This window comes from Macrosteles quadrilineatus, unplaced genomic scaffold (assembly GCF_028750875.1).
Source record: "Macrosteles quadrilineatus isolate MER2022 unplaced genomic scaffold, UCM_ALF_1.0 Scaffold_5__1_contigs__length_97177068, whole genome shotgun sequence".
Lineage (NCBI taxonomy): Eukaryota > Metazoa > Arthropoda > Insecta > Hemiptera > Cicadellidae > Macrosteles > Macrosteles quadrilineatus.
The window spans coordinates 18,436,148-18,461,336 of NW_026542598.1; the positions used below are offsets into that span (position 1 = coordinate 18,436,148).

General features: G+C 32.0%; 1 protein-coding gene across 11 annotated transcripts in view; it reads left to right on the forward strand.

Moving 5' to 3' along the window:
* LOC128994676 (uncharacterized) overlaps positions 1-25,189 on the forward strand; it is a 277,042-nt gene that overhangs the window by 90,824 nt on the left and 161,029 nt on the right. For all 11 annotated transcript variants that reach the window (XM_054419382.1, XM_054419383.1, XM_054419388.1 and 8 more), the window contains exon 2: positions 12,769-13,049. In XM_054419382.1, coding sequence (XP_054275357.1) covers positions 12,962-13,049 — 88 coding nt within the window. In that variant the 5' untranslated portion in view covers positions 12,769-12,961. The remainder of the gene's footprint in view (positions 1-12,768; positions 13,050-25,189) is intronic.

Below are 25,189 nucleotides of genomic sequence, written 5' to 3' on the forward strand. Positions count from 1 at the left end.
TGTTCTGTCAAATTTAACATTGCTCTTATGGGACTAAAATCCAATATGGCTACCACTGAGACCAGCTGTATTACTGCGTGGATGTTTTTATCAAAATTCCCCTAGAATTCCACATTTTTACTATAAAATTCTTAAAAAAAGCAAGGTCAGCTTTCAAACTATCAAAAAGTTCTAGTTAGATACATCATTATAGATTTCCACTGCTCTTTGTCAAGTGTGTTCTGATACCTAATCAATAACAATATTTGGTTCAACTTCAAATTTCACAACCAAACAACTTCAAATAAAAAATACATGCAGACGAAAAAGTAGGATTATTTTGTTACATTTTAAACACACGACGATGTGTTACATTTTTGGTGATTGGTAGACTTTAAACAGAGCCAAGGTTAAGAAAATATCCGGCTCTGTAGTGAAGCGTATTTTAACTAATGTAAACAACTGTGGGCTTCCAGTCAAGAGTTGCCGAAATAGGCCTATGTTTATTACCTTAGCGCGCTCCGCCCACACTTATTTATTACTCAACGACGATGAAGTATTCATGCCTTTTCCAGTTTGGAAAAGGAGCATTTCTTTGTACAAGTAGACATAATTCATTCAATGAAAAATGGATTGTAAATATTTCTGGTTGTAGAAACTAAGTATTGCTATTTTTTACCAGAATTCAACAACATACTAGTTACAATGGTACTTTTGCCCCAGTTTGATTATACATTTGTATATATATTTGTATATAGATCATAACTTTTATTGTAGTTAGAGGCTTCCAAATGTATTACTGTAAATAACTGACACTTAAACAAAGGTTTTCTTATAAGGCGTTGGCCCAACTGAATAAAAGTAAACAATAGGTAACAATAGGTAAACGTTGAAGAATATTTCTTAGTTGAAAGCAGTTAAATAACTTGGTTAGAAATAGAAAAATGGTTGTTAGATACGTGACTATCTTGGATTTCTGTCTGAGCTTTGGATTATTTACATCTCATGGTGATCCCTTCGACGAATCTGGGAAATGCTTTTGTGATAAACGTACATTAAACTGAGAGCTATTTATGAAATACAAATTTTGCATACATTTTGTTATACCCATTTAGCTCCTGAAGATGCTCTTTTTAGAGTGAAATTAAATAATCTTTTCATTACTCAATTGAGAAATTTCCCTAAATTTAGGGACTCAATCCCTACATAGCTTACGAGCTTTTATTTGCTTTGCAGCTACCTACTTTTAAAGTTGATGTGTTTTATATCAGAATGTATTAAGATTTGTTTTGGATGTTCTATAGGAAAATAAACAATCGCTAGTAATTTCTTATACCTTGTCTTCAGAAGCTTTTAGTCTAAATAAGGTAACTTAATCTGAAATATAATTAATTACCACATACTCTCAAATTACAATAGGCCTCTAGCAACATTAGGTCGTGTTTGTAATTAATTGAGATGTAATCAGTGTCATGTAACTAGTTGTAATCAAGTGACAACTAAGACGTACAATCACTGGTCGAAATGCGTCATCGATCATTCAGAGGTTACGGTTCTGATCATGTTATAAAATGTAGATTTATTCAGGGTTTAATGGCCTATTAAAAGTTGTTGATGTTGGCTGGACTGTGTTGTTGTTGGCCGGGAATTGTTCTACAGGTGGTATTGACTTCACCCCTCAGCGGTTGACCTATATACTGAGCACCCTTCATGACTGTAACCAACGGCGGGTCTCTTTGTTATAGTGTAATCAAAATATTTACACTGTTTAGGTAGGGATGAGGAGTAAATTTACGAAATTTTGTCTGAAAAAAAAAAATATTAATTATGTTATCGACTTTAAAAGTCCACATTTTGAGTATTTTGACGGATTTTTAAAATATGAAACTGAAATAATTAAAACGAGGTATTAGCCCGTCCTACGTACGGGAATTCAGTAGACAGTTAAAACCGTGTGTTAAAATATATTTTAACCTTATAATTGAGCTTACAAGAAATGTTCTAATAGCCTACTTAAAAAGTTTTGGTTGATAAATGCTGGAGAAATTGAGCTATGAATGAAACCGTGATGTAAACTTTATACAAAATCCTTAGTGTCTATGATTTTATACTGGTCATTTCTTGTACCTTGCAATTAATAGTATTATTATCATGCAATATAAGTAATGAACCATTAAACTGAAAATACTGAATAAGCTGTTTAAAACATTGTACACAAGGTATTTTTTTAAACACGGAATATCTAAAACTTAACAAGATAAAGTTTTAACAACCCTTCATTTCTTGGTAATAAGAGCTACTTCAATCGAATTTCACGTTTATAAACTGGTCTGTTTGTGCAAAAGCCTGTGCAGCGCACTGGAACAGTTTTTACGTTGAGTAGCTAATAATTTGTAAACACTCCACACTGAGTTTTTCCAATGTGCATCTGTTTAAATTATCAATTAAATTTAGTTACATTAATATGAAATAAATGTGACACATTTTACATATTTTCTTCCTAAAGAATGTATTACATTTTATGGGGTATATAGTATAATTAGGTACATTCCTTAAGTTTTTTTGATGGTTTTGTGAAATAATAATCTAGATTTCCTCAAATCAAATACAAGGTCAAGGTCCCTCATACTTGAATTACTGTCAGAAATCAAATCACTGATATCAATTAGTCGAAGCCTTTCAATTGACAATCAGTTGATTATCAGAAGACACGAACCGGAATTAGAGTGAATTATTAACAAATGATCAATACAAACTCGAGGCTTTCGTCAACCAGGTGACCAAACAACCAAAGTAAGCAACCTACCCGGAAATAACAGGTATTTATGAAAGCATTTTAGTGATCCTGACAGTGATAAAATTACAAGTAAAAATGTTTCAGGCCTTTGTTTGAATTGACCTGTGAACATGTGTGTGTGTGTCGTTTGTGATGATATATTAAGTACCCTAATAACATTTGTGTTGGTTAACAACGTTTTATTTTAATTCAAACAGCAATGCAGTACGTTTAAATAACTACATAAAAATGATTAAATATTTTACAGTTTATGTCTTCACATCGTTGTTGATGTGCAGTTTAACTAGAGGGCAGGGATAAAATGGGCTTTATTTGGAGCAGCACAATTCATTTACAATATTAATTTCAATACATCACTATTGAACTAACTTTTTCAAGTAAAACGTCGTTTTCACTGATTATAACTTACATATACAGAATTGGTAAGGGTTGTAAACCCCTTAATCATCCTTAATGTCCATTGTAAGAAAGGAATTATATTAGGACATTTTTACGTGTGTAACTTTTCATGGTTTGGTAGTTATGTTTTTAATATCAGCGTGTTTGAACAACACTAAAATTTAAATAAAGTAAGATTTTCCCTAAACCCCACAGAGACAAAAGAGACATCTCCTAGTGGAAAACTCGGTCGCTACACGCTATCCTAATGGAGATCTAGTTTTGTATCACGCCATGCCTTCGTGAGTCTTGTTAGTAATCTAATTATCACAGCTGACTGTAAATTCCTATCACTTTCGATTTGCTGACTGGATAAACAACACAAACGAATTTTTAAGGTACCGCACGTTTAATTCAATATGTATAATAAACAACATTAAGTTAAATTAAATTATATCTCTATGACTGCATCGTTTTGTAATACCTTTCACAAATTCGGGATTTTGTTTAGAGACGTTGACCAATATTTTACTGAGATAACTAGGGTTTTAATTAATTTAATTAGTTCACAATCTGGACTAACTGTAACAATAAAGCACGTTTAGACAGCATAAAACAAATTCAGTAACAGGCCAATTAAAGAATACTCTATTTTCTAATATAGTTCTAGTTTGGCTCACTAAAAGGTTATTTTAATTACATTGATCTTATACTTAAATCATCGAAACCGGTTTGGATCACATTTCAAGCTCAAAATTTGTTAGGTAGGCCTTCAATAAAAGTCCTTTTAACCAAACACAACTAAGTTGATCGAAATGCTAGTTATTAAATTATAATTAGAGAATTAGCTCCGGAATCGGAAATGTTGAGCTCAACAAAGGATATTTTAAGCTTACTTTCCGTTCCTTAAAAAAACAACAAAAACACTTACCTCAGTTCATGGAATGATTAAACAATAATTGTTTCATTTCAGTTCATATTAGTAGTTTAATTTTAAAATATAGGGACGCTATTTTAACTACTGTAAAAAAAGGAAAAGTTATAAATTTATGGGTTTTAATTGAAAGGTTTCTAAGATACTAATGGTGGTATTGTTGTTCACCGTTAACAATAGAGTTAATTTACTATACAAAAAAAATAAAATAATCTTTACACACCTCAATTATGAAACTAAAAACAGATCGTCAATATTCATCATGTCAATTTTCTTATTTAGGCCAACGAAAAAAAACCCATAAATGTGTTTTACGGTTTTCAATAAACTACATTAAATATGCAGAAAAGATATTATCTTTTCTGCATATTTATTTGACGTTATTTTACTAAAGGAGGATATCCGTGGCATATCTAGCTAGCACAATTGATGAAACAACAACACTCTGTACAGTTGGTACAATTGTGTTGATATTGCATCTGTATATTCATGGCGTTTGCGTGCTCACCGACCCGTGATCGTAACCAATAGTGACATTACTGTAATGATTATCAACTGCCGTTTTTGTAACCACCGTTAGCTGAAGTGTAAAAATACAAAAAGTTTTCCTCATCTGAAATATTTTTCTCCGAATAGTATCACAAACCGTCTGTTTTACACAAGTTAAATTCAATTATTTCAGACAGTGACGTCTGAAGCTGTAAGCTGGTGCATATAAATTACATTTTACAGTAAAATGGTAAACATTTTTTACTGTGATATTTTTATTGTTATGGATTGTTTGGAATTTCATGTTCAATGTTCTGTTAGTCTTCAAGTTCCAGCCACAAAACTCAAGAGGCTACAGAAAAATAAATAAATATATATATATAAATATATACAGGGTGTTTTTTTAAAAGCTTGCATCTTTATTTATGTAAAAACCGCAACAGATAGAAATATGCAGTTTGCGGGAATCATCTATTGACGTAGAGGGACCAATTGTTTTGAATTCAACGTTACATTCACATTCCCCCCTTTCCCCCCCTGCCCCCAACTTATTTTTTTTTAAATAGCAAGGTACCCCTTGTGACACATCAAATAAAAGAGCATAAAAAAAGAAAATGTTTGATGAAAAAAAATTTAAAATCGGTTCATAAATTTGTGAGATATTCCCCCCCTCACCCCCCCGGAACTTATTTTTTTTTTAATAGCAAAGTACCCCTTGTGACATATCAAATGAAAGAGCATGAAAAAAGAAAATTTTTGGTGAAAAAAAATTTAAAATCGGCTCATGAATTTGTGAGATAATCACCCCCCTTTTCCCCTACCCATAACTTGTTTTTTAATAGCAAGGTACCCGCCCTTGTGACATATCAAATGAAAAATAAATTTCGCCAAAATTTTTCTTTTTTCATGCTCTTTCATTTGATATGTCATAAGGGGTACTTTGCTATTAAAAAAAAATTAAGTTCCGGGGGGGTGAGGGGGGAAATATCTCACAAATTTATGAACCGATTTTCAATTTTTTTTCATCAAACATTTTCTTTTTTCATGCTCTTTTATTTGATATGTCACAAGGGGTACCTTGCTATTTAAAAAAAATTAAGTAGGGGGTAGGGGGGGAAAGGGGGGGAATGTGAATGTAACGTTGAATTCATAACAATCGGTCCCCCTACGTCAATAGATGATTCCCGCAAACTGCATATTTCTATCTATTGCGGTTTTTACATAAATAAAGATGCAAGTTTTTAAAAAAACACCCTGTATTTAAACGCTTACAGTTTTCGCAGTTTACTTAAGCTTGACTTCTAACAACGTAGAGTTTGCAACGGTCGTTTGCAAATGGTTGTAATTACAAAAAGTTTAACTTGTGTAGAAAGGACTATTAACTTACAGTACTACTAATTAGGGTCCAAATATGTTAGCTACCTCCAAGAGTAGTATCGTCAGGTTGGGTTAGAATAGTTAATCTAGGTCTATCCTCAAAAACAAGTACAATAAAAACATACATGAAATAATAAAAACCTCTACGTTAACCTTATCTAACCGTTTATTTTTAAAGGACTTGGAGACAACTAACGAAAGTCCATAATTTGTTCTACAGGCCTAAATGAAACAACAGGACATATAATACAGCAACAACCCCAATAACAATTCACGAGTTCAGTAAACATGTTTGTTATGGGTGTATGAAAAATGAGGAAAACTTTTAAAGTGTAACCTAAGTCAAATGTATGCAGTGAGGCTCATAAAATAAACATTTCCCGCGCTGGCACACTGTTGGTCGATAACTAGGGGTCACGCGACCGTGTGTCACGTGGTACACAACCTACTTGATATAACTGGTCTGGACATGTTGGGACTTGTATAGACCACATGTATGTAATACAGCTAATAGTCGGATAACATAATATGTATTGACGTAGCTTTCATTTAGCTAGAAGCTTAATTTGTTAGGAATAGAGTTGGTCTAGTGGTAGAGAATAAGTGGTGGGTTTCGATCCCCCAGGTCATGGGTTTGATCCCCGCCAAACGCAAATGGCATTTAGCCATGTCGTAATGCTACGAACCTCAAGGCCTGAAGTAATGTGTAATGTAACTTCAAGGGAGAGCCTAGCGTCTTATAATGCAAAAAGGGGACATAAAATAAGAAATATCTCCGGACGTGACTGTACATATCTCTTTTACGGCCATTATTCACACAGTGTAACCCTTCCAATATAACACAGGACAGGAAGACATAAACATAGTAAGCTGATCAGGTAGTTTAAATAAGCGTTAGCTTCCACGATAGTCTCATTTGCTTTAAAAGAAATGCAAATCAACTTTAGCAACTCACTGATTGTTTTCTTCCGTCTAGTCATTTGTTATACACATCCATCTTTTGTATCACTGCTATGTATCTCTGTAGTTTATAGTTAACCGTTGTTGAGTTGCACTGTTCTATTATATATCTTTGTTTCATTTGCTGTTATGTTATCAGATATCCATAGTTTATAACTGTTGTTAAGTAGCATAGGTTGTTATTCTTTGTTATCTTCATTTAATTTGTTATCTATCCTTGTCAACCGATCATTGAAACCTTTTGTTGTTTTGTCAACTTCTTAGTCAAGCCTCTATTGACACCTGAGTACCTGAATTTAGCCTTTTCATATTCACTTCCATTTTGTCAGTATCTTGTTATCTAGACTGTAAATTATACTTTCCACCACCTTGTGTTAACACATTGTAATGTTGGATAAGCAAATAAATAAATAAACTAAGATTTGTAATTTGTATGTACGTCGAGTTGAAACTGTTTTGAAAATTATAACCTAAAAAGGCAAGCCTTGTACCAATAAAATACTATCCAGAAAACAAGTTATATAATTTCGAGATATTTCGTAAATTATTACTGACATTATCAAAAACCAAGACAAATAATCCACCCTGACATGTTCTTGATGTCTTATTACCTTGCATATCATATGTCTTTCATAGCTTCACGTCAAAATAAATTACATTTTCGTAGCACAATATTATAGTTGACATGAACATTGCATAATAATGCCAGGACATAACGATGTACATTTCACAAGATTAACCTCCAAAGTTTATTATTTTTTGTAAAAAAAAAAAATACATTTGTTCAGAAATATAGTTTAAAGTGGGAACTATAAACTGTAAATGCACAAGCATTTCAAGACAGTTTTTATTGATTACTGATTCATTGACTGTTTAAAATCAGTGAAAAAAATAAAACATAAAAATGTTTATAAAAAATATAAAATTGCAGATATCTGGTTTTAACGAAGCGGGTTTGGAAATATGTTATACTGTACTGATTTTCTCTTTATTTTTACCCGAGGAATCACAACGTAATTTATGTCCACCTGTTTTGAACACCCTGTATAACATCTGTTTCAATGGTGATCGCTTCCTACAGTTACTCTAGTTATCATTAGACCCAATTAGAACTGTTTCTATACAATATTATCCTTTAGTATACAGAATAAGTGTAAATAAACCGAATAATGCTGGGAGATGTCTTTAAAGAATCCATACATGCATAAACACTTATAAACCCTTACATTTAATTTTAAACATGTATATTCACCTCCTTTATAGAACATTTTTGTCTCAGGAAGGAAGAGCAAAGAGAAGCAAGTTTATATTTATTATTGTTTATACAACTGCGTAGGAGAAGAGTTCATAATCTCGCAAATTTAATGTAATCTCTTTGTCCGCGTGTCTAAGTACGAGGATGAGTTTGTTTGCACACGTATACAAATATTCATGCTATACTAGGGTAAGCATTTTATAAATTTATTCAAAAATATATCATTTGTGTTATTTAAATATTATATTTGTATAATGAGATTCATGTGGTATATAACTAGAAGGAAATAGGAAAAAGAACATAAAATAGAGGTATGATATACAATTACATAAATGTGTTATAAATAAGTTTTTAACTGTAATTAAGTTTAGCAATTTCATTGATCCTAAAATTAAAGTCGATAACACAGTTTGGCAAAATTGGTTTATTTAATACGTTATGTTTTAAATACACAAGGGTATTTGCATTATAAAGATAATATTCCAAAAGAACATAATCTGTAATTAATATCTTTTATAAAATAAATGTAACACAACTATTTAAGTTTGCAGTGGAAGTTTATGTCTGTAGAATAGATGAATAAATTAATGAAATACGAGTTTTCTAAAAAATATACATTCTACAATTTGCTTGAGCGTATCAAATGTCTGCAAAGTTCTATTTCTATAATACAATCATCTCGCCAGAATCACACTTGCACTCAAGTTTAGTGATGCCATACCAGTGGCAGAAGCCAAACTGCTCCATTTTGTCCCCGTTCTCTTTTAGTGGGATTCGCTAATATGGCTTCTTTGCAATGATAAAGTATTTGGAGGAGGAAAATACAATGCCAAAAGTATATTATTATTTTATTTTATTATTACATGATAAGAAGACGTTAGACTTGCCAGCTGCATCAGAATTATGTGTCACTGTGGGCATAATTTGCCAGTTTTTATCCAATATTTTGACACCATTGCCGCCCAAGAATAGGCTTCTTATTAGGTTGGTTTGAAAACATGTTTTGTTTTACTTAAATGACAAACCCAAATAAAAAGTATTGTATGTCACGCAACGAAAAAAATATTTCATCAAAACATTGGTCGTCTAACACTCATAGTAACAGGGACACAGAACCATAATTCGTTTTCAATTACTGTCATGAGCGATACTTAAAGAAATTGGAAGAATATGAGCGTGGGATTTAAGTTTTAAGAGTAATAACGTTTTAGTTTGATAACAATAATAGGGCATGGCATAGAAAATAAGTTAGTGTGAACCAGCGAAACCAATAAGTACAGTAATTATCCCGCAAAAATGATGGAATCCTTTATGAAATTACAAAATCATTCTTACCTACAGAACCAACAATACTGGTCACGTTGGATGATATTGACCCCAAAGGTGGCAGAGCCTACAACACAAAGTTAACCCTATGGTAAAAATAAGACATACCAGGGCAAGCAGTTTCATTTTATTACTAAGCAAATACTACTATCAGCAAGTTTGGTGGTCCGGTAAAAAAGATACTGAATGTTACTGATTGTACATGTCTATTGGTCTGGTTAACAAATTACTGAATCTTACTTAATGTACATATCTACAGGTCTGGTCAGTAAATTACTGAATGTTAGGGCCTACTGATTGTACATGTCTATTGGTCTGGTCAACGAATTACTGAATCTTACTTAATTTACATGTTAATTGGTCTGGTCAACAAATTACTGAATCTTACTTAATGTACATATCTAGAGGTCTGGTCAATAAATTACTGAATGTTACTGATTGTACATGTCTATTGGCCTGGTCAAAAATTACTGAATCTTACTTAATGTACATATCTAGAGGTCTGGTCAATAAATTACTGAATGTTACTGATTGTACATGTCTATTGGCCTGGTCAAAAATTACTGAATCTTACTTAATGTACAAGTCTAGAGGTCTGGTCAGTAAATTACTGAATGTTACTGATTGTACATGTCTATTGGTCTGGTAAAAAATTACTGAATGTTACTGATTGTACATGTCTATTGGTCTGGTTAGCAAAATAATGAATGTCGTTGTATGTTCTGTCTAATGGTCAGGTCAGTTACTGAATGTCGTTGTATGTTTTGTCTAGTGGTCAGGTCAGTAAATTACTGAATGTCGTTGTATGTTTTGTCTAGTGGTTAGGTCAGTAAATTACTGAATGTCGTTGTATGTTTTGTCTAGTGGTCTGTAACTGTACGCACGGCGGGCGACGCAGTAGGTCGATACATTACACACGCGACTTGGTGTTATTTATGAAAGCCACTGTCACATGGGTCACTGAATAATAAAAGCATAATAATGAGGGAAGCAGTAACCTATGTTGTTTATAATATTATTGACGGTGCAAATTGTACAAAAAAATTTGAGAATTGTACTTTACGAAACGAGACCGAATTTTATTTATGTCCATTACACGTTTCATATATACTAAGTTGCTTAAATAAACGTTAAGAAGTTAAACATATTCAATGTTTACAAAATACCACGATTTAAAGTAAAATCGTATCTTTGTTGGCAAAGAAGGAGTTATATGTAGGAATTCATTGGAATTCTGAAATATATAGAGAAACGGACGAAGTTTTCCGTTAAACTATCGCATAGTGTAAATGGAGCCCTGGGAAAACTTGATAAAAACATTTAAAATGTAATTAAGAAATATACCAACTATATTCTAGCTGCTTTCAGAAGAATGTCCATATGCGATAAATGCACTTAAGTTACCTGAATACTTATGAATGTTAAGTATAACCACATAGAAGGATGAGTAGGGATTAAGCTATTAAGTAAAATTTTTCCAACTCCTTGATTTACAAATTTCTATTGGTAATTTGTTACTATATAATAATCCTGTTACCTGTGGTATTTTGGAAACCGATCTGAATGGAGTGGTTGAAGTAAGTTCTCCTACTTCTGTGTCTTAACTACACCACAATAAAATGAGTGCCAAATTGGGCATTTCCTTTAATAAAGCGATTGTCCAAGTTTTGGTTCCATGTCCTCTTCTGTGAAAAAGTGGTAATACTGTTTTTTTATACTGTCAGATGAAGTTCCATGGTATATGGCAAAACCTTTGTAATAACAAAATTATATCAAGATAGGTTAGCAAATACAACACTGAATAGCATACGTCACCAAATCATAGATTAATCATATTCCCTTGTCAATATATTTACCTTCATAGATCAATTGAAGACAGTAGTTATAGGTTCAGTTTTAGTCCAATTTATGTGGACCACAGTTTGTTTATCTGGTACCTAAACCAAATAAAAAATAATATGGCACTATATTAGTTATAGTGTAATAATTTTGGCTTGTTGATGCTAGCTGACGATCGACAATTACTCCAAGAAAGACTGATTCGATTCCCAGAATATTGACTAGATATAACGGGGTTTGGATGGATTTACCCTTAAGCGTTAATATTTCCCACTTAAACTTTAATCGATAAAGAAACATTTGGTCAATTTAAGTGCTCTCAAACGTAAAATTAAGCGTTAGTCAAATAGGCTTCTAAATTTTACAATTTGGACAAGATTACTATTGACCCTAATTGTAAATTAATATAAGGAAAAAAACTGTACACAAGCTTCTGAATTTAAGGAGTATTAGAAAACAGAAGAATTGCTTCTGAAGACGGTGTACCAGTAACTAGATTGAACCAAGCTACTTCTCCAGAAGTAGGTTTTCAAGTTTCTGTAAATGGATATCGTAAAGTTGTGCAACAAAGGTCACCACCAATCAGCTTCAGACCTGACGTTTTACTGCTTTGTGTCAAAACCACTTTCTTCATTTATTAACCCCAAGTTTATAGTTTCCTGTCGAACCATCAATTTATTCTTTTCGCAAAGCTGTCTTGTGTTAAAAATTGAACAGAAGAACAAACTAAACCTGAATAAAGTAATTAAATAGTAGCCTTATCATTTACTGCAATCATGAACGTTGGAAATATTTTCGATATGCAGATGAATCACAGTTAAAGAAACAAACCAACCGCTCTTTCATATATTATGTGTACATATTCATTGTAACGTGGGTATAAAAGTACAATCTCAAATTCATAACAGATATATAGTATTTACAAAAAAGCGTATGCATGTATTTTTACAGATCGCTACGGCTACAGAGGGACTGCCGCGGTGACCTGAGGGCGGGGGCATCGGGGGCGGCGCCATGTTGTGGCGTCGAAGACTGTACGTTATTTACAGTTGTTATATTCATGTTGTATTGTTACAGGCCGCTACAGAGGGACTGCCGCGGTGACCTGAGGGCGGGGGCATCGGGGGCGGCGCCATGTTGTGCGTCGAAGACAGTACGTTATTTACAGTTGTTATATTCATGTTGTATTGTTACAGGCCGCTACAGAGGGACTGCCGCGGTGACCTGAGGGCGGGGGCATCGGGGGCGGCGCCATGTTGTGCGTCGAAGACTGTACGTTATTTACAGTTGTTATATTCATGTTGTATTGTTACAGGCCGCTACAGAGGGACTGCCGCGGTGACCTGAGGGCGGGGGCATCGGGGGCGGCGCCATGTTGTGCGTCAAAGACTTTACGTCATTTGCAGTTGTTATATTCATGTTGTATTGTTACAGGCCGCTACAGAGGGACTGGCGCGGTGACCTGAGGGCGGGGGCATCGGGGGCGGCGCCATGTTGTGCGTCAAAGACTTTACGTCATTTGCAGTTGTTATATTCATGTTGTATTGTTACAGGCCGCTACAGAGGGACTGGCGCGGTGACCTGAGGGCGGGGGCATCGGGGGCGGCGCCATGTTGTGCGTCGAAGAATGTACGTCATTTTCCCTGCCGAAGATTTAGTGGAATTGACGTTGTCCCGACCACCGGTAGACCAGAGTCATCAGAACAGCCGCCGAGGTAAATTACAGTTTGATGTTTTTGTTACTGTATTAATTATTTTATATACTTTATAAAAAGATCATTGGTTTCATTTTGGGTAGTTCATGCACACCGTTAACCCCCAAAAATCCCTGCAATGTTTCGATGGAAAATAAGTTTAGTTATGTCATATTTCACCATGGTCAATCGTTAATTTTTTTTTGTCAAATTTTGCGTCTTATTTGTTGAACACTTGTCATAGTCATTGTTAAAATAACCATGCACTCAGACATATCTACTAATCTACGAAATATCTAAATCACGTTTGGCCAGACAGATCAAAACTTATACTGTTAGCGGAAGAATGCCAATGCACAAAACCGATGAACGGACTGAATACTTGAGCTAACTGAAGTATAAGGATTAGCGACAGTAATAGGCAATATTAAATATTTATTTCGAATAGAATTTCTATTCAGGAGGCAAATAACCGGACATTTAAATGTTTAATTTCCTTTTAAAACTATTCAAAGGTGCAATGCTATATCTTGCCGATATAAGTGTCTTGAAAACTAAGTACAGTATCACTGAATATATCGAGAGCGAAGTTTGTTAACTAAATAAATATAAAAAGTAATCTGCAAAAGAGCCTTCATGTCAACAAGCATAACTGATCAACAACTGATTGTTGTGTTAAGTAAATTTCATTTTGGAAGCCAACAGAAAGTAGTGTTTCCTCGAATGGATTGACCTAATTCCACGAAAACCATTAACTTTACAAAATAATTACAAGAGTTTAAAAGTTAGTAAATTTGTTAAGAATAATACTATTATGAAGAATTATGTTATTATTTTTCAATAATAACAGAGAATTGTGTTCTTTTCGTAATGCATGTCCACTTTTCTTCATCTTAACAATGCTAATATTACTTTTACATTGTATAAATATATCTAAAATCATCTGTTATACGTCAATCAGGTGTTTAAAAAAATAACAGATGATTGAATAATTTGATTTTGTTATTTTTAAAAGTATTGTTGTCATAGAATTAGATCCCTTTATAGGATGCACAGGAAGAACTTTCAAACAATCAGTACATACTAATACTATATTTGGTTGGCCAGACAGGAGAGGTAATGAATTGTTCGTTCCGTTAATACGAAATGCGGCAAGATAATCTTACGGTTGACTGAGTTTTTTTTTCAAACAGTCCACAAACACTTTACAACACTCAAGTTTTTTGGATAGACGGATATGAAGCCACATACAGTTAATTTAATAGAAGAACAACTTGAATGCAAAATGCATTAACCGTTCATCCAGGATGGTGTACATCCATTTGCATAGTGAATGAATGAATGAATATCGTTTATTCCAAAAAACATAGGCTACAAGCTGTGATTATGAAATAAATAAAATATAATATACAGATCTTATGTCACTAAAATATATTATACGAGTTTTAATAAAGCCAAATATTATAACCATAAAATAGTTACTGAAGGTTGATGCATTCATTAAAATACCCATAAAAATTTGAACTTTTGAATCTTGAACCCAAACCGTTGCAATACTCCTTTGTAATACATTTACTTAAATATTTTTTTTTTACCAACGTTTTATTTGTTGACCTACAAACTATTAACTGCAAAACTACGAAACGAGATGAACGCGCCAAACATCCGTGAAGACCAAGGCTGTAACTTGTATTGGTAAAGTTTCATAAGAAAAACTTTCGTATGTGAGGAGAATGTGTAAACTTTGTATCCACCTTAACCTATGAGGTCGCATCATATTGGTTTGAGAGTCGCTCGAGTAGAAGGGAATTTGTTACCTACACACTACACAGGGTTGATACCTAGAAAACAATATTAATGACATTTTATAAAACTAAACATGTTAAGAGTGAACGTTTAACTATCATGGTTTAAAACTTATTGAAAAGTATGCTTGTAAATGCAAAGTTGAGGCAAAAGTCTTTTTAGAAGTAAAAATTGAAGTTTCTTGTATCATGTGCACATGAAGTATACATCTTTAAAATTATCAGTAAAGTTTCGGCTGCCAAATTAAATACGTTCTGAAATAAAAACAATTTTGTAACATACAGTTTCAATATGATCTAAAAATGCATGCTCTGTTAAAATTACGTTCGTGAAACAAATCTCTCATTAAAACCATACTAAATATCTGCTTCGTTTGCCATTGGTAATTAAAACCCTGTACAGTATTTCAATTAGCGTGTCTTAAATCAATTTGGGTCGTACGGTTATATTACATATTAATATGAAAGCCAATATGCCCAGTATAGTTAGAAGAATGATTACATTGATAGCTTGGTTAGTATTAAGTTTCATGTGCATATTGTGGCATAATTAAAACTACCTATACCATGAAACAAAGGCACAACTGTAACTTGATAAATAATCGATTGGAAAATGTAACACAAAATTATTCCAAATAGAACGGCATAACAGAGAGTGATCATTGAAAATATATTATTATTGACATTTCATTCGATTAGTTGCTAAATGACGGTTTCATTCAACCATTAAAAGTTTAAGTAAAAACATTCTAAATATCCCATGCTAATATTAATCATTAAACGAACTAACATAATTCTATTAAATGAGTTTAATTTCACACACGTCTAGGCCTAAATATATTAAATCAAAAGCCTGATTTCCCTACTTTTATAACTCGCTTTAGTTTGAAAATTTGAGGGTTTTCGGTAACATTATTTATCTTGTCAAACAACTAAAAGAATTACGAGGGGAACCACAGAAAGCAAACTTCAGCGTTTGCGAAGGAGGCTGTCGTCAGTTGCCTTAGGCGACGTAGGGGTTGAGGGATCGTTAACTTTGTCAAGTCTGGGTGAAACTGGGTAAAGGGTGGTATTCTTGAGCTTTGCTTATATAGTAAATATACCCGGAAATATATGCCAGCGAAAATAAAAACTAATGTTTGTAATAATGGCAAAATTATTACTGCATTTTCACAGAAGAGGAACTAACCTGAGGAAAACAACAACAAAACGTTCATGTAGGCTACAAAGTACAAATTTTCATCGCAAATGTAAAAAAAGTATTTTTATTTATTTAAAACATAACTTAAATTTCCTTCCTACAAGTAAATCGCTAAACCTAAAAATACAAGAATACAATTTATTTAAATTTCCTCCTAACAATGATATTTGAATATTTATTGTCATCAATTTCTAAAAAGTAATAGTTTCAGTCTATGTGTATTCAATAGGACAATTTAAATTTTTTGGGTTTAATTCAATTTTTTACTGCAAAATCTTATGTAGCATTTGACAACCAAGAGTAGACTATCATATTTTTTCACCATTATTTTTTTGTTTCTAAATTTTTACTGTATATATATGGTACGTGGTCTGTTAAATTTATCCTTGGACCAGTCATGTTTTCATTAATGTACATTGATTAAAGATTTTAATGTGATCTTATAGATTACTTCTTACGTCATAAGAAAACTTCAACCAAGTATATCGTCAACTTATTGACGATAGACACGAATTCTTGGTAAAATTACGTAATACTAAGGTTCTTTAGAGACTTTTCAAACACTTTGTAGAAGCCGTTATATCAGCATCTTTGTTTTGTTGTAGGGATTGACCTTTTACCAACAGTTGAACAAATGTGAAACCTTTTTGATTTTAACTTTATTACATAAGAATGGTTTTATGTTACATAACTAACTTTATTACATAAGAATAAATCAATGTTATTATTCATCGAGATGGTTAAAAAGTATTACATTTTTAGTCCAAGATTAGTATAAGATGCAATAATATAATCGGGGTTTAATGAAAGTTTACTGTGGGTATTTCTTTCGATGTTACATATTGTGGGCGGGTTGCTAGTGGGTTGCTAGTGTGTTGCTAGTGTGTTGCTAGTGTGTTGCTAGTGTGTTGCTAGTGGGTTGCTAGTGTGTTGCTAGTGGATCGCTAGTGGGTTGCTATTGTGTTGCTAGTGGGTTGCTAGTGTGTTGCTAGTGGGTTGCTAGTGTGTTGCTAGTGGGTTGCTAGTGTGTTGCTAGTGGGTTGCTAGTGGGTTGCTAGTGTGTTGTTAGTGGGTCGCTAGTGGTTTGCTGGCGGGATGCTAGAGGGTTTGCTAGTGGGTTGCTAGCGGGTTGTTAGTGGGTTGTTTAGAGTTTCGGACTCTGGTGCGAAAGGAACGGGTTTGATTCACGAGACACCCACAAATCAAATGGGTTTGGAACGCTTTACAAAAAAAGCCTTTGTACCTCCTATAAACCTCTATGAAACACGCTATAGACGTAGACGAAAATAATGATGATAATGTAAACCAGAAGGGGGTCTGTCTACATCTTAAAAGTATTAAAGTTCTACGCTTCTGAAATATATTAAGTTTTAGTAAAGCAAGTCATCCAGTTTTAGAGTCTTTATATTGTAATATGTGTATTTCATTATAGTTAGATTTTTCTTATGTAAGTTTGTGTAAATATATGTACTGCATTATCATAGTAATTTCTAATATTTTGTATTTTACATGCAGCATTGGACTTATAAAGGTAATCTTTTCAACTAATTGTTTAAACTTCATTACATGTAAATATATTTTATATGAAATAACATAAAACTAGAGTTGAACTCTAAGATCACTTGTTTCATGTTAAATAACAACTCCTTGGTAAGTTTACAATTTCATGAAGCTTTAATAATACTTCAAATTAGGTAGATTACTACAAACGTGTGTGCAGCTTTTAAATATTAAAAGCCGTAGCAGTGCGGTAATTAAATTTCAAACATTTTAGAACATTATATTTCATTTCATTTAAGCATTCGGTGCAGGCTTACCTAAATTATGTTATAAATACATAAATATGTTACACAGAATTTTTAATATGCACGAGATAACAGCTTAAAACCCCTGCTTTACTTGTTTACGGATGTTTTACTGAGTAGAGCTTAACTATACTCTTCAGAACTGAGAAATGAAAATTAAAAATGGAGTTAAAGCACTAAGCACGCTTTCAACTTTTGAGGGACTAAAGATAATGACAAGGTTTTTACATTTTCCCCTAGTTTACGTAAAACTTATCATTAATTTCTCTGAATGATTCTTAGCAGATTACAAACTATGTTCTTAGACTCAAAGTATTTTGCGTGAATATTTAAAATATTTTCCCGCTTCTCCATGAACAAAATTCACGACAATGGCCTATATTGTAGATAAAGTCGATAGTTTCGATTAAGTCACTATTTTAGTCAAAGATAATTATTTTACTGTGAAAAAATACTTTAAGCTTTTATTTTATTTTTCACAATAAGAATAATTGGTACTTTCCTGTTAAGGGGAACATTCATTATTATCGATGATTTCTTTTCGATACTGTATATTGATATGTTTTTTTTCCTTTACGATCCATATTCCACCTGTTTTAATATCCTTCAAACGCATTTAAATTACATATAGACAGACATACATACATATCAAACATGTCTAAGTTATACCGTTGTTATACTTGGTTCTATTATACCCGTACTCAATAAAACTATACTTATGATATGCTTTCATAACTGCGTTCTCTAGTCGACTGTCCGTCCTTTCGTCTCCAGAGTGGGGATGGGAGCTGAAGGTTCAAAGACCAGACTTGGCTATTATTGTATGCTATTGTATAAATGAACTAAAATATCTTCTATTATACTTCAAACTAAATAATCACTTTACTACAGGTTCAATAACCGTGTTATTGAGTTATAGCTCGTATTAGGGAATAGGATGAAGATTTAATATTGTTTAGGCAAAAATAATAGCCTATATATTAAGAAATGAAAGTATATAGTTTGATGACAGAAAAGGCATATGGGGAATAAGCTATCAAACGGAATTTTAAAATGTTACAGCAAGTTTGGTTGGTTAGGTTAGTTTAGAACAGTTTCATTTCAATATAATTTTTGTATTTTTATTGATACTGAACAATATTTATTTATCGTAGTTTTCAGCTGATAAGATTCAATTTGTTAATATCAATATTAAAATATCGATATATCGAAAATAAATCATCGATAGTAATGAATGTTCACTTTAACAGGAAAGTACCGAATAACTTTATGTTTTACATAGCTTACTTAATCAACTATCTTGTAAATAAATTTTCGACTGTCCCAAATGGAAATGCGTATTTACCATACAAACCACGTAATGTACACATGTTGAAAAAAGCTACGTTAATAAACATCAGCGCATTATTCATTTTAATTACTCTCAGGGGAAATCCATTCCTTACCTCAACTTGAGTCTAAACAAAAACATATTGCCAACCAGGGATTCTCTTACTTTGGTTTACAGAATTAGATAAACAGACTCATTCTCGTTTACAAATAAAAATCGGACGTATTTTCATTGCATACAAAGTATGGTTTTAGTATACGTTCGGTAATTTCATACAAAATACGAGAATTAGTTTTATTTCCACATATGGCTAGGAACTTGATAACTTGTATGACGATGACAATGGATTTTTAATAAAAGAGTACAAATTGTATAAAAACATGTATTTTCGAGTTACAGGTTGCTTATATTTTAACTAATTTTTATTAAAATAAAATAAACTATATAGTTTTCAGAAATATTAACAATTAAATGGCGAATCATTTAACTAAATAAATTGCTCAAAATAGTAAAATGAACTCTACAACAGATATCGCAATCGAGCTGTTTTTTAATCGATTTAAGCTGTTGATTTTATTTAAGTAGTCGCGTTGTCTGTAATTTGTGTAACATAATGAGGGAAGTCGTTAAATAGTATCTTTGACACGTCAGTTTTACGTTTAATTAGATCATGAACAACTACCAGGATCATAATGATCAGATATGACGAGAATAGCTTATGAGTATAGCTTATTATGACCATTTCATTCTACATGCATATTTAACAGTATGGGTATGGTATAATTTGAAGTCTTGCACTATGTATACGTGCTTATATAGACATTCTAACTTAGCATTAGAAAATAATTTGATCATATAGAACTATTCTTTATATGTTATATACTAATAAAGAAAAAAAATTGTAGTGTTAAGTTTGTGTAATGTTTGGGCCGTTGTAATGTTTTAGCGTGCCAATTTGAAATTGTTCGAGTTTAAATTCCACCATCACCAACCTTTTTCGGCAAAATATTACTAGAACCTGTATTTTGAGATCGAATTAGAGTAATAAGTAATTTCATAAATAATTTTTGAAGACTGCTTATGCATATGAGACCTTCTTCTATGGAGAGCCGTATAAATTTGATATCGGTGCAGGTAGAAACAAGGTATGGAAACTGAATAACATAGTACCTTCGAGATGAACCCAGCATCAATAAAAGCTACCTCAAAATGACCGTCATTTTCCACTTCCATTTAGAAAATGACCTGCTGAATAAGAGAACAGGCTTTACGTGGTCGTCTTGCCTCCTGATGTGGTCCTTCGTATTCTGGTCTGAAATGATTACAGACAACAAGAGAATCATATCCAGCTATTGTAATTTCATTATGGTGTTTCAAGCTAATTGTAACATTAAAACAGCGATGACAAATGATGTCTTAGAAAAAGTTTAGAGAAAGAATGATATTCAAAACATTAGCTATACCATATATGCAAATAGTAATAGAAGTTGTTAAATTAATTTTATTCCGTATTCCACTTAGTATCAATAGTACATGCATGGTTATAACAAGGTTAATTGCAAAATTACAACCTTTTGAACACATATTCTACTTGTAACCTAGTTTGGCATGTATATATTATTCATTAAACACATTTACTTAATAAGTATTAATTAAAGCACTAATGTTGTGTAATATCTCTCTTCTGGCCAAGAGATTTTATAACCTGTGAGCAGGAGAGAATTAAAAAGTTACTAAAATTAATAATTTGGCTAGCATTTTTTGATTAACCAAATTTACTTTTTCTTTAAAAACGATAGTCACCACTGTACTAATAAAAGAAAATGTTAGTAAGATGATTATTGGTATAAGATATATTATAATGCTCCTGAACTTAACAATAGGCTAATTAGGCTAACGAAAGATTAAGTAAACAATAATACAATAATACAATAATATTTAATCAATAAATTAAACAATAATATTTCACGATCGAATTAATCAAAGTTTTCGTTTGTAAATCTTTGTTATATGTAGGTTCTTTTAAATACGCTACGTTGAAAACTAAAAAAAAACGAAGTTACTTCATAGAATTATAGATACTTAGGATCCAAGCTATTGTATGGTAACTTTTATTAAAGTAAAGTTTATCGATTGTAATAATCCAACGACTAAGAAGAACTAAAACAAATCAGCCCAGAATAGGATTAATTTTCTAAGAAGATTTTATGCATCGACGATAAAGCATCTCGTTAAGGGTTGTAAAATAGACTCTTGAAGATAATTTGATCTCAAACAATAAAGGGTCATCAATAGGAAGCACAGCTTGGAGGTATTGAATTTCGATGTCAATTAGAAAACTCCACAAACTACGAAGTTAACTTTAATTTGATCTTTGTTCTTCTGATAGTTTTCTTTGTACACTAGAATTTCAAACAAACTTATCTCTAGGAATTAATAGCTCTCAGTGTTCATATTTTCATGAGAGTTATGAACCTTAATTCACTATTCAAGTTAAAAAACATGATTGGTGCATGTATTCGTATCTAAAGAACTGTGGTACAACGTAATAACCTTCTGTGTTAGGATAAAGGGCATATTTGTCTTCTGCAGTTCCTTCCTAAACTATTTTTTTCTGTTCAAATTAATTATTTTGTTTCTTAGAAACACCTGGTAAATATTATAAAGGTTTCAATTCCTAAACAAGGGGTTGTTAAAGAAAATACATTCAACAAAAATAATTTCTAACGTATCAATTTGCCAATAATTTGTAGAAATATTTCAAGAAATAAAGCGGGAAACAGAATAATAGGCAATAAATAATTATGACCCAAAACATAGGTTTTGTAGGCTAAATTATGTGAAAAACATTTGTGAATGCGAAACACCTTGGGATAGGTAAAGGTACGGGATGAGTAACTTCAACGTACTCACAGTGTATCTTGTCTCGTCTCATCAACTTCTGGGAAGCCTCAAAAAGGTCATTAGTAAGAGTGCCTAGCCATGCTTACGCTTGACCTCTAGGTGTGCTACAAATAGAACCAACAACTCTTACTGGGTTGATATATACCATTGTTAGCCGGTAATCTAGGTATTGATAAAAGGTGAGATATTTTTTTATATGGAATCAATTTTCTGGATGAATACATTTTCATTCCTCTACGATACAATATAAATTAAAACCAATATTTTAGCTTAAAGTATCAGTTTTCAATTACACTAAGGCCTTTTTAAAATATAGTAAGAAAATTGAACCATTGGAGCTTATAATATACAATGTAATACATCTTAAGTGATCAATACCTTTTGGTTATAGTTTATCGTTGATATAATGCAATACTGCTATTCGTTTTGCTAAACGTATTAAATTGGTATGAAAAACTTAATTTCGCCCTAATCACGAAGTACAAAAATAACTATGTAAAACACAAACCTTTACTATATAAAGCTGTGAGTTATAATGAAACAAAATCTATTTTTGTAAATTAAATTTACCTAGTACTCTATTGAACCTTTACACGTCTATATTACAATTATTCATATTAATTAAACGTATTTGAGAAAAAAATTGCAGGTTTTAAAATAACTATTGTTTTTTTGAAATTCAAAACAGAATTTGGGATATCATGAAAATTCTTACAATAAAATACTTAATAATACTTCTTAGTGATATGTAAAATAAATAAATCAAAACATTATACCATTGAAAAAATCGGTTTGAAAATACAAACCATTAAAAGGTTATTTAAGATGAAATGAGCAATCTTAGAACAATCCCTGAATGGTAAAATTAAATCAAATGAATATTAAAAACTATAAGGCGTTTTACATATTACTTTCATGGTTTACTCGGGATTAAACCAAATTGACTGATAATGTAATTTTTAATTCCGGATCGATCTGAGAATACTAAAAAAGTTAAAATAAAAACGTCCTCGTAGTTTGATTCGACTACAACCTGGTCTAAAGATTGATATATCGATATTTTTGTTTTCCTTTACGATTCATACCTTCTGTTTTAATATCTTCATACACATTTATATTACAAATTGACAACTGATCTTGTTTAGGCAAAACATAAATAAGTAAAACTGTTCTAAACTAACCTAACATAACCAACCAAACTTGCTGGGTTTGCTGTATCATTTCAAAATTTCGTTTGATAACAGAAAAGGCATGTGAGTTATATAAAACGGAATTTGGAAATTTTACAGCAAGTTTGGTTGGTTAGGTAAGGTTAGTTTAGAACATTTTCATTTCAATATTTAAATTGTTTGTTGATACTGAACAATATTTACTTATCGTAGTTGTCAGCTGACATCTCGTTCATTATCGGATCAAAAATAGAATATCGATATATCGAAAGAAATCAGATCGATAATAATGAATGTTCCCTTTAACAGGAAAGTACCCTGTTATTCACCTATACTATTCTGAAGTAAATAAGTTTAATTGCTGACTGTGATTAACGGGTTATTCAGTAAATAACTTATTTTATGTAGTATCGCAGTCTCTTTATTCTGTAGTATCTAAGGGGAAGAAGACATTATATGTTTTCACTCCGTGATGGTAACATTTCGTAATACTGTCAGTTCTGAGTAGGATAATAATCAACGGATACTACTATACTAATGGATTTATAAGCCTCCCGTGCTGCAGGGATGTTCATGATTAAATACCAGATGATTAACCGAATCGTTCTAACATATAATGAACTAGTTTTAACTAAACGATTATTGAACGATTGTGGTTGCAGAGGATGTGATTTGGTTCCAAAAAATGACCTTTTATTGTAAACTGTACTTGTGTTAGTCATAAGTCATCATAATTGATTGCTATAAAATATTAGTGTAAAAAAAATCAACGTATTTTTAAAATGAAAATTTCTACAGATTTTAAGTACTAAATAAGTCATTTATAGATAAGTATGGCTCAAGTTACAAAAAAAAAAAAATAAGAACTGCAGTAATGCCAATACCACATCACTAAATATTACTGATTTTTCTTTAATTAAACGTTTTAAATCTTTTTAGTTTTCTAAAATGCAAAATCTGAATGATCTTATGCATCTAGAGAAGAAATTAAATAGTTTTAAATAAAGGTAAATATAAGTAGTTAACAATATATAAAAACTATTCATTTGCTTAAAAAACCTTTTAGATTAGAGAAGGTAGTAACTAAGTATTATTCTGTCTGTGATATTATTAAGATAGCTATTTTAAGTATTCACAATAACTAAAATTCTTGAAATGCAATATGTTATTCTTTTCTTACTGTTAAAGGTTAACTTAAAAGTAAAACAAATTTAAAAATTGTGTTAGCAGCTTTAGTACACAGTTTATACTGTGAATTCTAATCAACACAGACGTACAATATTAAATAATACCCCCGCCGCAGCAAACCTGCCGACTAAGCGAATTTCCGTCTGAATTGATTTTCAGTTAAATATATTTTAATAACATTAGGTTTAACGAGTACCTAGGTTTGCTGCTACAAGGAAACTAATAAAGTGTTTTTTTGAGTAAAATATTGATAGCTTAGTACAAAATAAATAAATTTGCCAAGTTTGATCAAAATATATCCATAAACAAGCATACTACAACATTTGACAATATTCTCCATAAGAATAACATGGGAATTTTAAATTTACAATTTTTTTAATTTTCTCCGTTACTAACAATCGAACAAAAATACTTTTATATACTAAATTATTTGTTTTTTTAAGCTCTTTAAAAAGGTCTAAAGAGAAATCGGGAAATTTTGTGTTTTGAGGGTCAAACGTGAGAAAAACCAATTTTTACCCCATAAAACCCCCCGTAAAGCCCCGTTCCCATGGTCCGATCGTGCTGGTTCGCGAACTCATTCAAGTTTATCCCGCTTTACACCTTGAAACCAAATTTCATCAAAATCGGACAAAAATTACTCAAGTTATCGCGTTCACGTACGTATATATATAAAAATTTGAACGAATGGTGTTTTTGGTCTCTGGGGACATCAAAATGAAAAAGTAAATCGGTCCCGGGTATAGGTCTTACCGTGCC